At 43.5% G+C, this 14,514-nt stretch overlaps 1 protein-coding gene across 5 annotated transcripts in view; it reads left to right on the forward strand.

The window, feature by feature from the left end:
- The window catches only part of LOC311361127 (kinesin-like protein KIF1A), a 34,776-nt gene that overhangs the window by 4,251 nt on the left and 16,011 nt on the right, over positions 1 to 14,514 (forward strand). The window contains exons 6-34 of one of the 5 annotated variants that reach the window (XM_084481329.1): positions 370 to 481; positions 871 to 948; positions 1,378 to 1,443; positions 1,546 to 1,563; positions 1,661 to 1,739; positions 1,968 to 2,046; positions 3,082 to 3,224; positions 3,712 to 3,750; positions 4,714 to 4,913; positions 5,165 to 5,244; positions 5,561 to 5,636; positions 5,756 to 5,835; positions 6,105 to 6,211; positions 6,397 to 6,480; positions 7,293 to 7,477; positions 8,051 to 8,116; positions 8,302 to 8,392; positions 8,771 to 8,919; positions 9,558 to 9,736; positions 9,929 to 10,066; positions 10,476 to 10,594; positions 10,706 to 10,791; positions 11,216 to 11,351; positions 11,718 to 11,916; positions 12,705 to 12,795; positions 13,306 to 13,424; positions 13,553 to 13,608; positions 13,984 to 14,092; positions 14,190 to 14,256. In XM_084481329.1, coding sequence (XP_084337455.1) covers positions 370 to 481; positions 871 to 948; positions 1,378 to 1,443; positions 1,546 to 1,563; positions 1,661 to 1,739; positions 1,968 to 2,046; positions 3,082 to 3,224; positions 3,712 to 3,750; positions 4,714 to 4,913; positions 5,165 to 5,244; positions 5,561 to 5,636; positions 5,756 to 5,835; positions 6,105 to 6,211; positions 6,397 to 6,480; positions 7,293 to 7,477; positions 8,051 to 8,116; positions 8,302 to 8,392; positions 8,771 to 8,919; positions 9,558 to 9,736; positions 9,929 to 10,066; positions 10,476 to 10,594; positions 10,706 to 10,791; positions 11,216 to 11,351; positions 11,718 to 11,916; positions 12,705 to 12,795; positions 13,306 to 13,424; positions 13,553 to 13,608; positions 13,984 to 14,092; positions 14,190 to 14,256 — 3,031 coding nt within the window. Of the gene's footprint in view, positions 1 to 369; positions 482 to 870; positions 949 to 1,377; positions 1,444 to 1,545; positions 1,564 to 1,660; positions 1,740 to 1,967; positions 2,047 to 3,081; positions 3,225 to 3,711; positions 3,751 to 4,713; positions 4,914 to 5,164; positions 5,245 to 5,560; positions 5,637 to 5,755; positions 5,836 to 6,104; positions 6,212 to 6,396; positions 6,481 to 7,292; positions 7,478 to 8,050; positions 8,117 to 8,301; positions 8,393 to 8,770; positions 8,920 to 9,557; positions 9,737 to 9,928; positions 10,067 to 10,475; positions 10,595 to 10,705; positions 10,792 to 11,215; positions 11,373 to 11,717; positions 11,917 to 12,704; positions 12,796 to 13,305; positions 13,425 to 13,552; positions 13,609 to 13,983; positions 14,093 to 14,189; positions 14,257 to 14,514 lie in introns of all 5 variants that reach the window. The other 4 variants (XM_084481328.1, XM_084481330.1, XM_084481331.1 and 1 more) reach the window with 4 other exon arrangements.

A 14,514-nucleotide genomic window follows, 5' to 3' on the forward strand; every position in this document is an offset into this window, starting at 1 on the left:
GGCCCAGGCTATGCCCCAGATGACCGGGTTGGTTCGTCCTTGAGACACCAAAAAACACCAACATGCTACATATGTAATGATGTAATGTAAGACTGATGAACGAATAGGTTCATGGCTTCACGAAGGAGGAAGACTGATGACTTTTATCCATGCCTAGGGACCTGCTAAGTTTGGACTGCTTTATGTTTTTTATTTATTTTTGAAGTAAAGTGTGCTTGGTGTTTTGCAAAACACACTCAAAATCTGAATTATTATTAATAACTTAATATTTTTGTGTCAGATCATTTGTATTATTTGGATGCAATCAGCATGGCGTGAAAGCACCACAGTACCAAACACAGAGCTTTGTTTTTTGGTGCTTTCTGTTAGGACGGTGGCCGCCACCAACATGAACGAGACCAGCAGCCGTTCTCACGCTGTCTTCAACATCATCTTCACCCAGAAGAAGCACGACATGGACTCAGAGAACACCTCCGAGAAGGTCGGTTTGAAAGATACGATGAGAAGATAAGCTAATAACACGTGCAGGATCTGCGTGGAAGAAATGTTTTTAGATTTATGATAGGGAAACGACTATTGTAAAACAAACCAGCGAAACGATTCATACTGCATCCCCACACAGTGTTTCATGAAGTTAAGCCTCAAATCAGATGAATGTACTTTAGAGAAAGTAGATGAGAAGGCCCATGTAGCCTAGCAGCTTTAGTGTGTAGGTGGGGCACCATCTGTCGTGTGGTGGTTTCAACAAAGTGCGGCATAACATTTTTAACGCTTTTCCCTCGTCCGACATACTCCTCGAGTGGCGTGTCAAACGGCAGTGTGTTTGTGTTTTTCCTTGCCTTTCCTTCACCGTTTTCGACGTGATTGCAGGTCAGTAAGATCAGTCTGGTGGATCTGGCTGGCAGCGAAAGGGCCGACTCTACCGGGGCCAAGGGAACCCGACTGAAGGTGAGAACGAGGCTGAAGCTCTGTACTGTCCTTTAACCCAGTGCTCCTCAAAGTTTTTCTACTACCCCCTCTAAGCTATATATATATATATATATATATATATATATATATATTTCACTTCACTGGCAAAAACATTTTTTTGGGAGAAAAATAAAGAAAATGAAAATAAATATGGAAAGTACCCCCTGCAGTACTCTAAAGTACCCCTAGGGGTTTGCTCACCCCTATTTGAGAACCACTGCTTTAACCGGTCTACGAAGTAGTCATATCGACAGGACTATTACTGTAGGTCGTTGTACGGTCAATCCATAATCCTGTAAGGTGTACGTTATTGATTCATGTGTTTTACAATTATTACCGAATGGGTATGGAAGGGATTGATGTTGATATTATTCATCGTTAACGTGTGGAATGTGTTTGTATTTACAGGAGGGAGCAAATATCAACAAATCTCTGACCACACTGGGGAAGGTCATCTCCGCTCTAGCTGAAGTGGTACAGTGTTTTTCTTCATAGTCTAGAACCTTCTTGCCATTGTTGATTTCCTAAAATTCCTAAAAAGCATAATGTATGTATTTTTTCATTTGTACTTTTCAGGACTCAGCACCAAACAAGGTACATTTCTGGCACCACTTTTGAATATTGCATGTTGAAAATATCAATTAAATATTAAATTCATATATATGGAAACTCAACCTTGCTGTGTTTTCAGAACAAGAAAAAGAAGAAAGTGGAGAGTCACATTCCATACCGAGACTCTGTTCTTACATGGCTGCTGAGAGAAAACCTGGGTATGTGTTTAATAATAATAATTATTATTATTATAATTATCGTAGAAATAAAGTAATACATAACATCGAGTAGCCTTCATTAACGTTTGGAGATGCGAGCACATCATTCCCAACAGCACCACAGTTGTAAGGATGAATGTAGCGTAGGACGGCCGCTCTCTAACTACCGTTCAGGGGAAGTACATAGCAGTGTGTTGTCCTGAGTGCTCTGAGTGTTGGCTCTGCTAGGAGGGAACTCCCGTACGGCCATGGTGGCGGCGCTCAGCCCCGCAGACATCAACTACGACGAGACCCTCAGCACCCTCAGGTGAGACACAGGGACCAAAAAAGGTGAGTGTGTTTAGCCATTACAAGCCGTTTTGGCCTTTTCTGACATCACAAGTCGGCGTGTCCACCTAGATGTGCGCTGGATAGATGAGCAACATTTGCTACAGTCCACTGGGTAGGCTGGGAGACTGATCCATCCAGCACAAATCTAGGTGGACACGCCCACTTGTGATGTCAGAAGAGGCAGATTTTCAAAACGGCTTGTGATGGCTAATCACACTCACACCTGGTGGTATAATATGTCACCTTTAAAGGTTGAGTGCTCTTATAAACACTTTTCTCTGATAATATTGTTTTGTTGTTTTTTTGGACTCCCCTAGCCAAGACAATAATGTACTTTCACATGCAAATGTCTCGGAATATACAGTATATAATGGATTATCAGTTGTACTAGTAGCTGTGTTACAAACCTTAAAATATACAGTACATTAACATTTAGCAGGCGCTTTCATCCAAAGCGACTTACAACGGTTCATACACACACCAACGTCAACCATGCAAGGCGTCAGCCAGCTCTTCAGGAGCAGTTAGGGTTAGGTGTCTTACTCAGGGACAGCTCACAATCAGATAGGAGGAGCCAGGGATCCAACTAGCAACCTTCCAGTTACAAGTCACCCCGCTCTACCTCCTGAGCTAAGCCAACCCGCAGTATACTTCGGCCTCCTTGTTTCTCCATCGTAGGAGCTAGCCAGCCTTTTTTAGGCAAGGCAAGGCAACTTTATTCATATACCGCCTTTCATACACAAGGCAGACTCAAAGTGCTTCACATAGCAACATCATCATACAATACAATTAAATAAGATTGATTGAAGTAATAAAATAAAATAGATACGTAAAATAAAATAAAGGTAAGTTAATTCAAATAAAATTGATCCGTAAAAGAAAATAAAGTCAAAGTAAAAAAATGCAACGTATTTAAGTTTTCAGTGGCAGTACGTCATTCTCCAGAGGGCCCCGGAGGCCCTGGCTCTGAGCTGAGGCCTGATTGTTGTTGTCGTGTTTCTCCTTGACCCAGATACGCCGACCGCGCCAAGCAGATCCGCTGCAACGCCGTGATCAACGAAGACCCCAACAACCGGCTGGTGAGGGAGCTGAAGGAGGAGGTCTCCCGCCTCAAGGAGCTGCTGTTCTCGCAGGGCCTGGGGGACATCATCGAGAGTGAGTACGGACCGCGGCGGCGGAGCCTCACTCCTCTGTTGGTGTGAGGCGGAGTCCCACCGGGCGTGATGTTTAGGAGCCATTACGAACCCCATTTCAGCAGTTGGTACAGTCCACTGGGGGTGCAATCAGGTGTATCTAGTATTCGTTTTACAGGACATCTGGGGGGTTTTGTGTTGTCACTATAGGGTAGCTTTTGACAGCGGCGTAGAGTGGCTCATCGAGGTACCTCCTGCTAGTAAAATGGGGGCCTGGTTTATGTATGACCTCTTTAACGTCCACATGAATTATACCGTTAGTGACTAATGTGTCTGGATCTACATTGATACATACTGAATGCTAGAATTTTTCCTAATCATTCACATACAATTAGTTGGATACAGGCCTATATGTGCATGCACACAGAGAAAAAAGAGAGGTTGAATTTTACTAGTTTTACTAGTGGGTGGGTGTTACTTACACTCAATCTTGTCCTCTGTCCTATCAGCGTATCGATCCACCGACCCTGTCATCACCGGTTTGAAATGTGTGTATACTGTAAATCCTGCCAAGCCTGAGCTTTGCAAACTACAATTCCCAGCCATACCCAACCACACCAGAGACCCAGCTTGAGTGACCTAGCACTTAGTTAAAAGTCTGATAAGATATTGCTAGATATCGAGGCCCTTCTTCCCCCTCAACTTTCATTGGAAATGTAATGCTAACTGGCTGAGAGGCACTTTGTTACTCTTCTTGTTAAACCTACCTTATCTCCATAATAACATCCCTTATCATGTTCACCTTGAAAGAAATAAAGAACATTTTGTAACAATGCACGTAACATGTAACGTGCACAAAATGATAATGATACCAGTACCGGTTCAGAGGTCTGTCCTCACAACGGTAGTGATTTTGAAATAGTTTAAAAGCCCTTGTTTGTCCTGGTTATATGTGTGTGGTAGCTTATTGGTAGCAAATTGGAAGAGGCTACCTGCTACGAGATGCATGGTGTTTTCTTTTATCTTTCCTTTCTTTTCAAACATATTTTACATACCTCTAAACCAGTAGGACATGTCTCCATTTAAATAGTCTACATTTGTTTTATTTTGCTTCTGACTTGTGAGCTTGCAAAGTAATGCATACAAACCAAGCCATTTCTGTGTCCAAAAAACGCATTGGGGCTGCAAATATCTCGACTGCATTGTGCATCCCGTACGTTTAAGTTGCTCTCCTGTATCTCTGCAATGGCTCTGGTAAGCACAACATCTATGCTTTTACGATCCATTATTTGAGCTTTTTTTCTTCTTGTTTTGTACGTCTCCCCGCTGCCCCCCTTTTTCATTCCTTTTTTTATCCGTTCCTCTGCGTGTTCATTTCCTTTCCTCGTTTTCCCGGCATCCCTCTCCTCCCCTGCATCCTCCGGTCCTCCCCTCCTCCCTTCCTTCCTTCCTTCCTTCCTTCCTTCCTTCCTTCCTTCCTTCTTGCCTCTCTCTCTCTCTTTCTCTGGCAGACCTGTGCGATTACAAAAACACAGTGAATAATCGCCAGGCTGGCCATCAAAGGGGTGATCTCTCCACAGTAACCCACGCCATGACGGGAATGAGTCCCTCCCCCTCCCTCTCCGCCCTGTCCAGCCGGGCCGCCTCCATCAGTAACCTCCACGACCGCATCTTCAGCCCCGCCAGCGAGGAGGCCATCGAGAGACTCAAGGTGAGGCAGGGTGGGGGTGGGGATAGTGGGAAATGGGTGCTGCTTCTGGGAGCACCGAGACAGACGGACAGAGTGGCAGACACACACAAGGAGTGTGTGCTTGCGTGCGTGTGTGCTTGCGTGCGTGTATGCATGCGTGTGTGTGAGTTGTGTGTGTCTGTGTCTGTGTGCATGTGTGTGTGATCCGATGATCACTAGGAGGAGACTGAGACTGTACTACAGTGAGTCATTTGTCAACCTCGACCTCACAGGAAACAGAGAAAATCATTGCAGAGCTGAACGTGACGTGGGAGGAGAAGCTGCGTCGCACCGAGGCCATCCGCATGGAGAGGTCTGGAGACAGGGAGCTCCAACTCACTATCATACATGCAACAGTATTACTGTTATTATTTGAATATACAGACTTTCTGTGAGAGGGAATCTTAAGCTTAAGTACAAATGAACTATAGTCTACTATAGTCTGCTAATGTATTTTTATATTTTAATCAACAGTTTTTCCTAAATAGAGAATAATTGATTGTAGCGTCCTTGCCCATACACATATAGCAACGCTGTATATAGCTTTATCCTTTTTTTTTGTCATTGAAATATGAAAAGGAAAACAACAAGTGAATATCAGTGCTCAGTGTTGCTCTGTGATCGTCTAGAGAGGCCTTGCTCGCTGAGATGGGCGTGGCCATGAGGGAAGATGGTGGCACCGTTGGGGTCTTCTCCCCGAAAAAGGTGAGATATTCAGAAAAACATGCATATTCATCCCACTGGAATAAACTCCATACTTGTTGGTATACTTTTAATCCAGAGATGAAACAGCTGCTAATTTGATTTCATTTTGTTGGCTTTAGACTCCTCATTTGGTGAACCTCAATGAAGACCCTCTAATGTCTGAGTGTCTCCTGTATTACATCAAAGACGGCGTCACCAAGTAAGGATCGCCTTAATGTCTTACACAATGTCTTTCCTTTTGACATTGTCCCATTATGTTAACTGGTTATATATACAATTATATATAACATAATTTTCTCTTTAAAAAATGTTGCTTACCAAGTAAGGATTGCCTTAATGTTTTACACAATGTCTTTCCTTTTTCAATATTTGACATTATTGTACCATAATGTTAAATTGTTATATATACAATTATTTATTACGTCATTTTCTCTATAATAATTTTTTTCTGTCTTTGTTTTTGCCCAGGGTTGGCCGTGACGACGCCAAGACCCGCCAAGACATTGTCCTCAGCGGCCATTTTATCCAGGATGAACACTGCACGTTCAGCAGCAGCACGGGCCCTCAGGGAGAAGGTCAGCGCCTTCACCTTCTCTATCCGTTACATTGTGGCAAAAAATTAAATAAATATCAATATCAACATTCAGAGGTTCACCACCAATTGTGAGGCGGGAATGTGATGTGATCCTTCGCAGTTACATTATGTAATAACAGTATGTTCGTTGGTCACATAATTGTTTTTTTTATCTTTCTGCAACAGGAAATGTCATCCTGGACCCGTGCGAAGGCGCAGAGACCTATGTCAACGGCAAGAGAGTGACCACCCCCATTGTGTTGAAGTCTGGTAAGCAGAAAACCTCATGGGATTAGCATTTTATACCCAGATGATAGATTATTTGGGATTTTTACTTGATTACATAGAAATGCTTAATGGTAAAATGGTCATTTTTGCTTCATCGTGATTAATTAACCAGTCATTTAAAATGTTTGCTGACTTTGTAATCCGAGTTGCAATTGATAAGATGTAGCTTAGTTCATAAGGAAAGTACAGAAAGTGAGTAAATAGATCCTAGTAGTAGTGGAAGGTAGATTAACTCTGTGAAAAGGGTCTATTAATTGTTTAGCCAACTCAATTTGGCTAAACTGTTTAGCCAAACTGTTTCTGAGTAATCTCAAAATATTTACAATTTATTTTAATGGTAGCCTAAGACTAATTTACTTTAATCAAGGTTCTAAACATATAAACAGCCTTATTATTATGTTTATGACACATTTAACCTCAGCATAACCCTCTGGACATGCTCTGATCATTTAATGTACAACAACATCTGAACAACGTCTGAATGGTAAGGGTTAGTTAGGGTTAGAGTTAGGGTTAGAGCTAGCGTTAGAGTTAGGGTTAGAGCTCGGTTTAGAGCTAGCGTAAGAGTTAGGGTTAGGGTTAGGGTTAGAGTTCGGGTTAGAGCTAGGGTTAGAGTTAGGGTTAGAGCTAGTGTTAGAGTTAGAGTTAGGGTTAGGGTTAGAGCTAGGGTTAGAGTTAGGGTTAGAGCTAGGGTTAGAGCTAGGGTTAGAGTTAGGGTTAGATCTAGGGTTAGAGCTAGGGTTAGAGCTCGGGTTAGGGTTACTCCTCTAACACACTGACTCGGACTCTCCCAGGGAACCGCATCATCATGGGCAAGAGCCACGTGTTCCGCTTCAACGACCCAGAGCAGGCCCGCATGGAGCGGGAGAGGACCCCGTGCGCAGAGACCCCCGTGGAGCCCGTGGACTGGGCGTTCGCCCAGAGGGAGCTGCTGGACAAACAGGGGATTGACATGAAGCAGGAAATGGAGCAGAGGCAAGTGGTCGGCCATCTTGAAAATAAACCCCACAATGATAACCATGGTTACTTTGATTACGATAAGAGCTCTGCTTATATAAGCCATTTATTATGATTATTATTACGAGAATGATTATGATTATTATAATTCTTGTGATTATGATTGTTATTTTTATTATTATTAAGTAAAAACAATTGCAGTAGTGGTAATATAAGTTAGTAGTTAGAAGGTGTCTCTCAAGACCCATAATTAGTATTATTAGCGACACCTGTGTTTGTCCTACGAAGAGGCTCCTATTTAAAGGGTCTATAGTAATTATAGTACATGGTGACATCGCAATGACCGCCTCCATTTTGCAGCAAATAGGAATATTGATGGTAGTAATGGTGCTTTGGTAATTAAAAATGAAATAGGATTGCAGCTTATGTAGTATTTTCTTTACTACAACTCTCACGAGTCATCACAAAATGGCGGAGCATCGGCGAAACAAAAAATCCCATGATGCATTCTGATGTAGCCTACAAGTCCTATTCCCAGTGGGGTGTGTGAATGAAGGGGTCGAATAAAAGTGTTGTGAACCCCTCCAGACTGCAGGAGCTTGAGGACCAGTACCGCAAGGAGAGGGAAGAGGCCAGCAATCTGCTTGAACAGCAGCGGCTGGTAAGAACCACATTTTGCCACAGCCCAGTTCTGTGTGTGTGCCTGTACAATTTGTCTAACCATTTATCGCTCTCTATTTGCCGTAAGTCCACCTTACTGCTGTGTGAAGTTGGTTAGTAGGTCATCAGACAACATTTGACCTTGTATTTTCTGCGCTTTGTGGTAATGATTTTTTTCATTTCCAGGACTATGAGAGCAAACTGGAGGCTCTTCAGAAACAAGTGGACTCCCGTTATCTGGAGTCCCCTGAGGAGGAAGAGGAGCCAGAGGAGGAAGGTACGCACTTCATCCTCAGCTATACCTCTTAGTCACCTTGGTTATACGATTGAATTGTATATGAAAAGATATATAGAAGGCAAAAGTGAGATATAAGATAGTATATTGGAAGAGTAGTGCTTCTGAGTACCATCATCAGAAGCCACCTATATTGAAATACCCCAATTTTCCGTATCATTGATTATTCATCTACATTTTATTATTTATTATTTATTATAATTTAATTTGTATTTCTTTTCACTTTTGATGATTTATTTTTGTCTTTTCTTTTTCTTCTTTTTTTTTTTTCTTACATATTCTTTCTTTCTTTCTTTCTTTTTTCTTTTTTAGTTAATTTGATAAACTTTTCTGGCGCTGTGAACTGTTTTCCCTTTGTAGTGCCGTGGACCCCGCGCGAGACAGAGCTCGCTCTGTGGGCCTTCCGGAAGTGGCGCTTCTACCAGTTCACCTCGCTGCGCGACCTGCTCTGGGGGAACGCCATCTTCCTCAAGGAGGCCAACGCCATCAGCGTTGAGCTCAAGAAGAAGGTAAACGTAGCCGTGTGTGTTCTCTAATGGCGACTGAGGCGTGTGCCATCCATACTGTGTCCTGTGTACTGCTGAGGGACAATTTTTTGAATTGTATGTATTATTATTCTATGTTTGTATTATTTTATTGTTTTGAATGACATTGTGAATTGTATCTAGAATTGTATAAATGAAATGTCTACTGGAGACCCCTTCTATGGCCTTAGAAAAAGTTATTAACTGCTAATATCCAGTAGGCCTACCTCTGGTTCTAATGTCCAGTCAGAGTTCATACAGCCCGTCTGATGCTAATGCTAATGTCCAGTCAGAGTACATACAGTCCTTCTAATGCTAACAGTACCTCGATGCTAAAGCTAACGTCCAGTCACAGTACACACAGCCCTTCTGATGCTAATGCTAATGTCCAGTCAGAGTACATACAGTACCTCTGATTCTCATGCTAATGTACATAGTACATACAGTAAATCAATCCTAATAATAATGTCCAGTCAGAGTACATACAGTACCTTAATGCTAACGTTCAGTCAGGGTACACACAGCCCTTCTGATGCTAATGCTTACGTCCAGTCACAGTACATGCAGCCCTTCTGATGCTTACGGCTTTACTTGTCTCTGACCCCTCCCATCCCCACCTCCAGGTCCAGTTCCAGTTTGTGCTGCTGACAGACACCCTGTACTCCCCGCTGCCCCCTGACCTGCTGCCCGCCAGCGCGGCCAAGGAGAGGGAGAGGAGGCCCTTCCCCAAGACCATCGTCGCTGTGGAGGTCCAGGACCAGAAGAACGGAGCCACACACTACTGGACTCTGGAGAAACTCAGGTAACATAACTGTGTGTGTGTGTGTGCGTGCGTGTGTGCGCGTGTGTGTGTGTGTGTGTGTGTGTGTGTGTGGGCCGGAGAGGAAGGGAGAGAGGAACCGAAGGAAAGAGGAGAAGCATTTCTTTAATTGTGTGTGTGTATGTGTGTGTGTGTGTGTGTGTGTGTGTGTGTGTGTGGACGCCGCCCCTGCAGGCAGAGGCTGGACCTGATGAGGGAGATGTATGACCGCGCTGCGGACGTGCCCAACAGTGGCGTGGAGGAGTGTGACCCCGCCCTGACCGGGGGAGACCCCTTCTACGACCGCTTCCCCTGGTTCCGTCTGGTGGGCAGGTCAGTCGCTGCTGCCCCAACTCTGTGGACCGACCGGTCTACTTCCAGTACATAGTCCCAACTAGTCCAGTATATAGCCAGAATCTTCTCTCTGTTTAACTATATATTGTGCACACGTCATTACTAGTGTTTTCTTTTTCTAACTCTATTGACTCTTTACTATATACTAGCCTTTATCCAAAGCTTACAGTGAACATCAGTTACGTGTCATAATGGAGCTGGTCCAGGCATCTCGCTCTAGGACAGACTCAAACCTCGAACCTTGTACCTCAGCATGGAGTTAGAAACACACCGGCCACTACACCATCCTGCCTTTTTAGATGTTTTCATTTGGATGTTTTCAGAGCATTCACAGTGAATGACCCTAGTCCTGACCCTGGTAAATGACCTCTGACCCCTGTGTCCCCAGGGCCTTTGTGTACCTGAGCAACCTGCTGTACCCGGTGCCACTGGTGCATCGCGTGGCCATCGTCAGCGAGAAGGGAGAGGTGAAGGGGTTCCTCAGGGTGGCCGTCCAAGCCATCTCAGGTAGCCTCCTCAGGATGAGCTCCTCGGTCAGACCTTGGTTAGACCTTGGTTCAACTTGACACGGTGTAAGTGTGTCTTATGTTTGACTTTCGTTTATGACCTCTCTCTCAGCGGACGAAGAGGCCCCAGACTACGGCTCGGGCGTGAGGCAGTCCGGAACTGCCAAGATATCCTTTGAGGACCAGCAGTTTGAGAAGGTGCTTCACGGCAATCAAGCGCTTAGCCCCGACATGTTTTAAAGTTCTGCTACTTTTCTTCTGACAAATGTACTTGTTTTAAGTTGCTTTGATATAAAAGTATCTGCTAGATGCCCTAAATGTTAATGTAAATGTACATTGGTTTTAGTGTTGTTTAGTGCTTGAATTCCCTTTGTATGTATCACTACAATGTAGCTGTTCTGGGCACAGCGTCAACAAAAGAAATGGAATACAATTTGCATACAAATGACAGACTCTAGTCAACCCTTACTATGATTCAGTTTTAGACACACATCAAAACATTCCTCCCCTTACATTGAATAGCGATTCAACCATCTCATCACGATCATAACGCTATCTGAGGCTCCTTTAGAATCAAATACAGTTGAGTTGATAGTGACCGTGTTGGATGTGTTGTGTTCAGTTCCAGACGGAGACGTGCCCAGGGGGTCTCCCCTACTCCCACAGCTCCCAGGAGGAGCTGCGCATCGTGGAGGGCCAGGGACAGTCCTCCGAGATGGGCATCTCCGCCGACGAGGTCAACAACAACACCTGCGCAGGTCAGAACTACTCAACACTTAGTCTGTCTAGTCTTCTTTATTTACATATATCAGCATCTATGTATATATCTACAAATTGATCAGTATCTGTACTCTATATCTATATATTTATTCCTTTGCCTCTATATCTCTCGGTAAATCTTTATACCTATATTTAAATCTTAATAGCTTTATTAATATCTTTATATCTATGTTAATATATATGCCTACATCCATATCTATATATAACTACATGGATATCTATATTTATCTGATGTTATATCGACATTCTTTGTACTTAACTGTTTCTGTATCATATCTATCTCTATATGCATGTCCATATCTGTACATCTATACATGAACCTGTTGATATGTATCTATACGTAGCCACCCCAGAGCCCCCCCTCAGCCCACTGAAGGGGCTGGGGCTGGGTCTGGGTCTGGGTCCGGGTCTGGACCCCCTGGAGCTGTCCCAGGAGAAGGCCCTGAGCCACCTGAAGCTGGGCAGCACCTTCACCTTCAGGGTGACGGTGCTGCAGGCCTCCAGCATCTCTGCAGAGTACGCCGACATCTTCTGCCAGTTCAAGTGAGTCAGCAAATATCAGTATCTATCAATTGTAGAACTATACTATATGTTATAGTACTATGATGTTTAGTTGATCTATTTTAGTACTATGGTGAGTAGTTGCTATGGTATAGTACTATGATGTTTAGTTGATCTATTTTAGTACTAAGATACTATATATTTATAAGTGCTATGATGAGTAGTTGATATATTATAGTACTATGATGTTGAGTGGATATATTATAGTAATATGATTTGTAGATGATATGTAATACTTTGATTTATGGTTGATCTATTACAGTAAGTTGATTTGTAGTTAATAAATACTGGTCACATTCCTATTTATATTTCAAGAATTTGAGCCAAAATAAGCAATATGGTTTACAACTCCTAAACAAAGGAAACATTTACATGAAGCAAGCCTATAAGGTGGTTGCCGGGGGTGATAGCCTCAACGGCAGGATAGAACCCCAGGCCTCTGATGTTCCACATAGTTTGTCTTTAGATGAACTCTTGACTTGGTGGTCCCCACAATGTGTTCCTTGTCCGCTAAAAATAGTTTCTTTGTTTTCCTTTGTTGGTGAGGCTACCAAACAACCTTGAAGAAGGTTGTTAGACAGTATATATATCTGTATATATATTTTTAAATCTGTAACATGATGATTATTATTCTTATATTGTATACTTTATGAAACACTAAACACAAAAAAAACCACAAAAAAATATGTGTGTATAAATGTGTGTATATATGAATAATAATAATTTCTACTTCTTCAGTAATATTTGTAACGGTTTTGTCTTGCGTTCAGCTTCATCCACCGCCACGACGAGGCGTTCTCCACAGAGCCGCTGAAGAACACGGGGAGGGGCCCACCGCTAGGCTTCTACCACGTTCAGAATGTAAGCCCTGTAACAGTTACACACTGGGTCCACCACGCTCAGAATGTAAGCCCTGTAAGGTTACACACTGGGTCCACCACGCTCAGAATATAAGCCCTGTAACAGTTACACACTGGGTCCACCACGCTCAGAATGTAAGCCCTGTAACAGTTACACACTGGGTCCACCACTAGGGTTCCACCACCTTCAGAATGTAAGGCCTGACCCAGCTCATGTATTTATATGGTAGTGTTGATCTCGAAGATTATAAATGTCTGTCACCATCTACACAAAGGTGATTAAGACACTGATGAAAGCCTTTGAATTTTCAGTATTATGAATCGTACAAACTGGGTGTCATGGCAACATTGGTAGTAAACCAACTGCAATGTCAATGAGTCTCTGGGGAATAATTACTCCTTATCGCCACAGGTGTCGCCAAAGACAACAAAAAGCAAAACGGTATTCTCCAGTTGTATGTGATTGAAGATGTGTAAACTAACACACTGCATCGTCTGGGGTGTGTGTCAGATCACAGTGGAGGTGACCAAGTGGTTCCTGGAGTACATCAAGACGCAGCCCATTGTGTTTGAAGTGTTCGGACACTATCAGAAACAACCGTTCCCTCCCCTCTGCAAAGACATGATCAGGTGAGAAGGCTGAGAGAGAGGCTGTGTCCCCCTTTGATTACCGTGCTGCCTTGTTACGTGGTGTGATGGACCATGAATAATGATGCTCCTTGTTTCCTTGGTTGTTGGTTCTTCCACTCCTCTCCTAGTCCCCTGAGACCGTCCAGGAGACAGTTCCCCAGGGTGATGCCCTTGTCCAAACCAGGTGAGCAGATCCATGATGCTCTCACTATCATAGATTATAGTACAAGCTGGCCTTAATACTAATATATACTAATACTAATATTTGAATTCATTATAGCACTTATTTGTGGATTGATAAAGTAGCATTCATCGCCATCACAGAAAAATCTGTATTCAGTATTGATTTACAGAGTGATTTGCATTACATATTTTTTTAATTGCTATCCCATTTTATCATTATACAATGCTCAGAACAAGTTGTGAAATATATTAGGTTGAATTCATGAGTCAAACTCAGTTGTCTTTGCATGAAAGCATCTGAGACTCTAACTCTAATTACTAATGGAGTCTCTGCATGTGTTTCTGAATGAATGTGATCCCTCACACCTTCTCTCAGTGCCGGCCACCAAGCTCAGCACTCTGAAACGCTCCACCGCCGGGCCCTGCCACTCCAAGTACGACCTCATGGCCTTCTTCGAGATCTGTGAGCTGGAAGCCAACGGAGAGTGAGTCCTCGTCGTTGCTGTCATGAGTGAGAATACACACACATAGAGGCAGCCAAGAGGCGGTATTAAGCCTGTGGTTTTGTGCCCTCTCCATCAGCTATATCCCCTCCGTGGTGGACCACCGAGGTGGCATGCCCTGCCACGGGACCTTCCTCTTGCACCAGGTAACTTCCTGTTCACACCCACTTCGTGTTTGGCCCGTCACCACGCCAACCGATCTCAGCCTCTCATCTTATTGTTTATCGATCCTGGGAAAGTCAAAATCTTTACATTCTACCATGCCAGTAACACAGCATCCCCTGTCTGTCTCTCTGTCTCTGTCTCTCTGTGTCTCTGTCTCTCTGTCTCTCCGTCTCTCTCTGTCTCTCTGTCTGTCTGTCTCTCTGTCTCTCTGTCTGTCTCCATCTCTCTGTGTTTTTGCA

Source organism: Micromesistius poutassou, assembly GCF_964030765.1.
Source record: "Micromesistius poutassou genome assembly, chromosome: 16".
Taxonomy (NCBI): domain Eukaryota; kingdom Metazoa; phylum Chordata; class Actinopteri; order Gadiformes; family Gadidae; genus Micromesistius; species Micromesistius poutassou.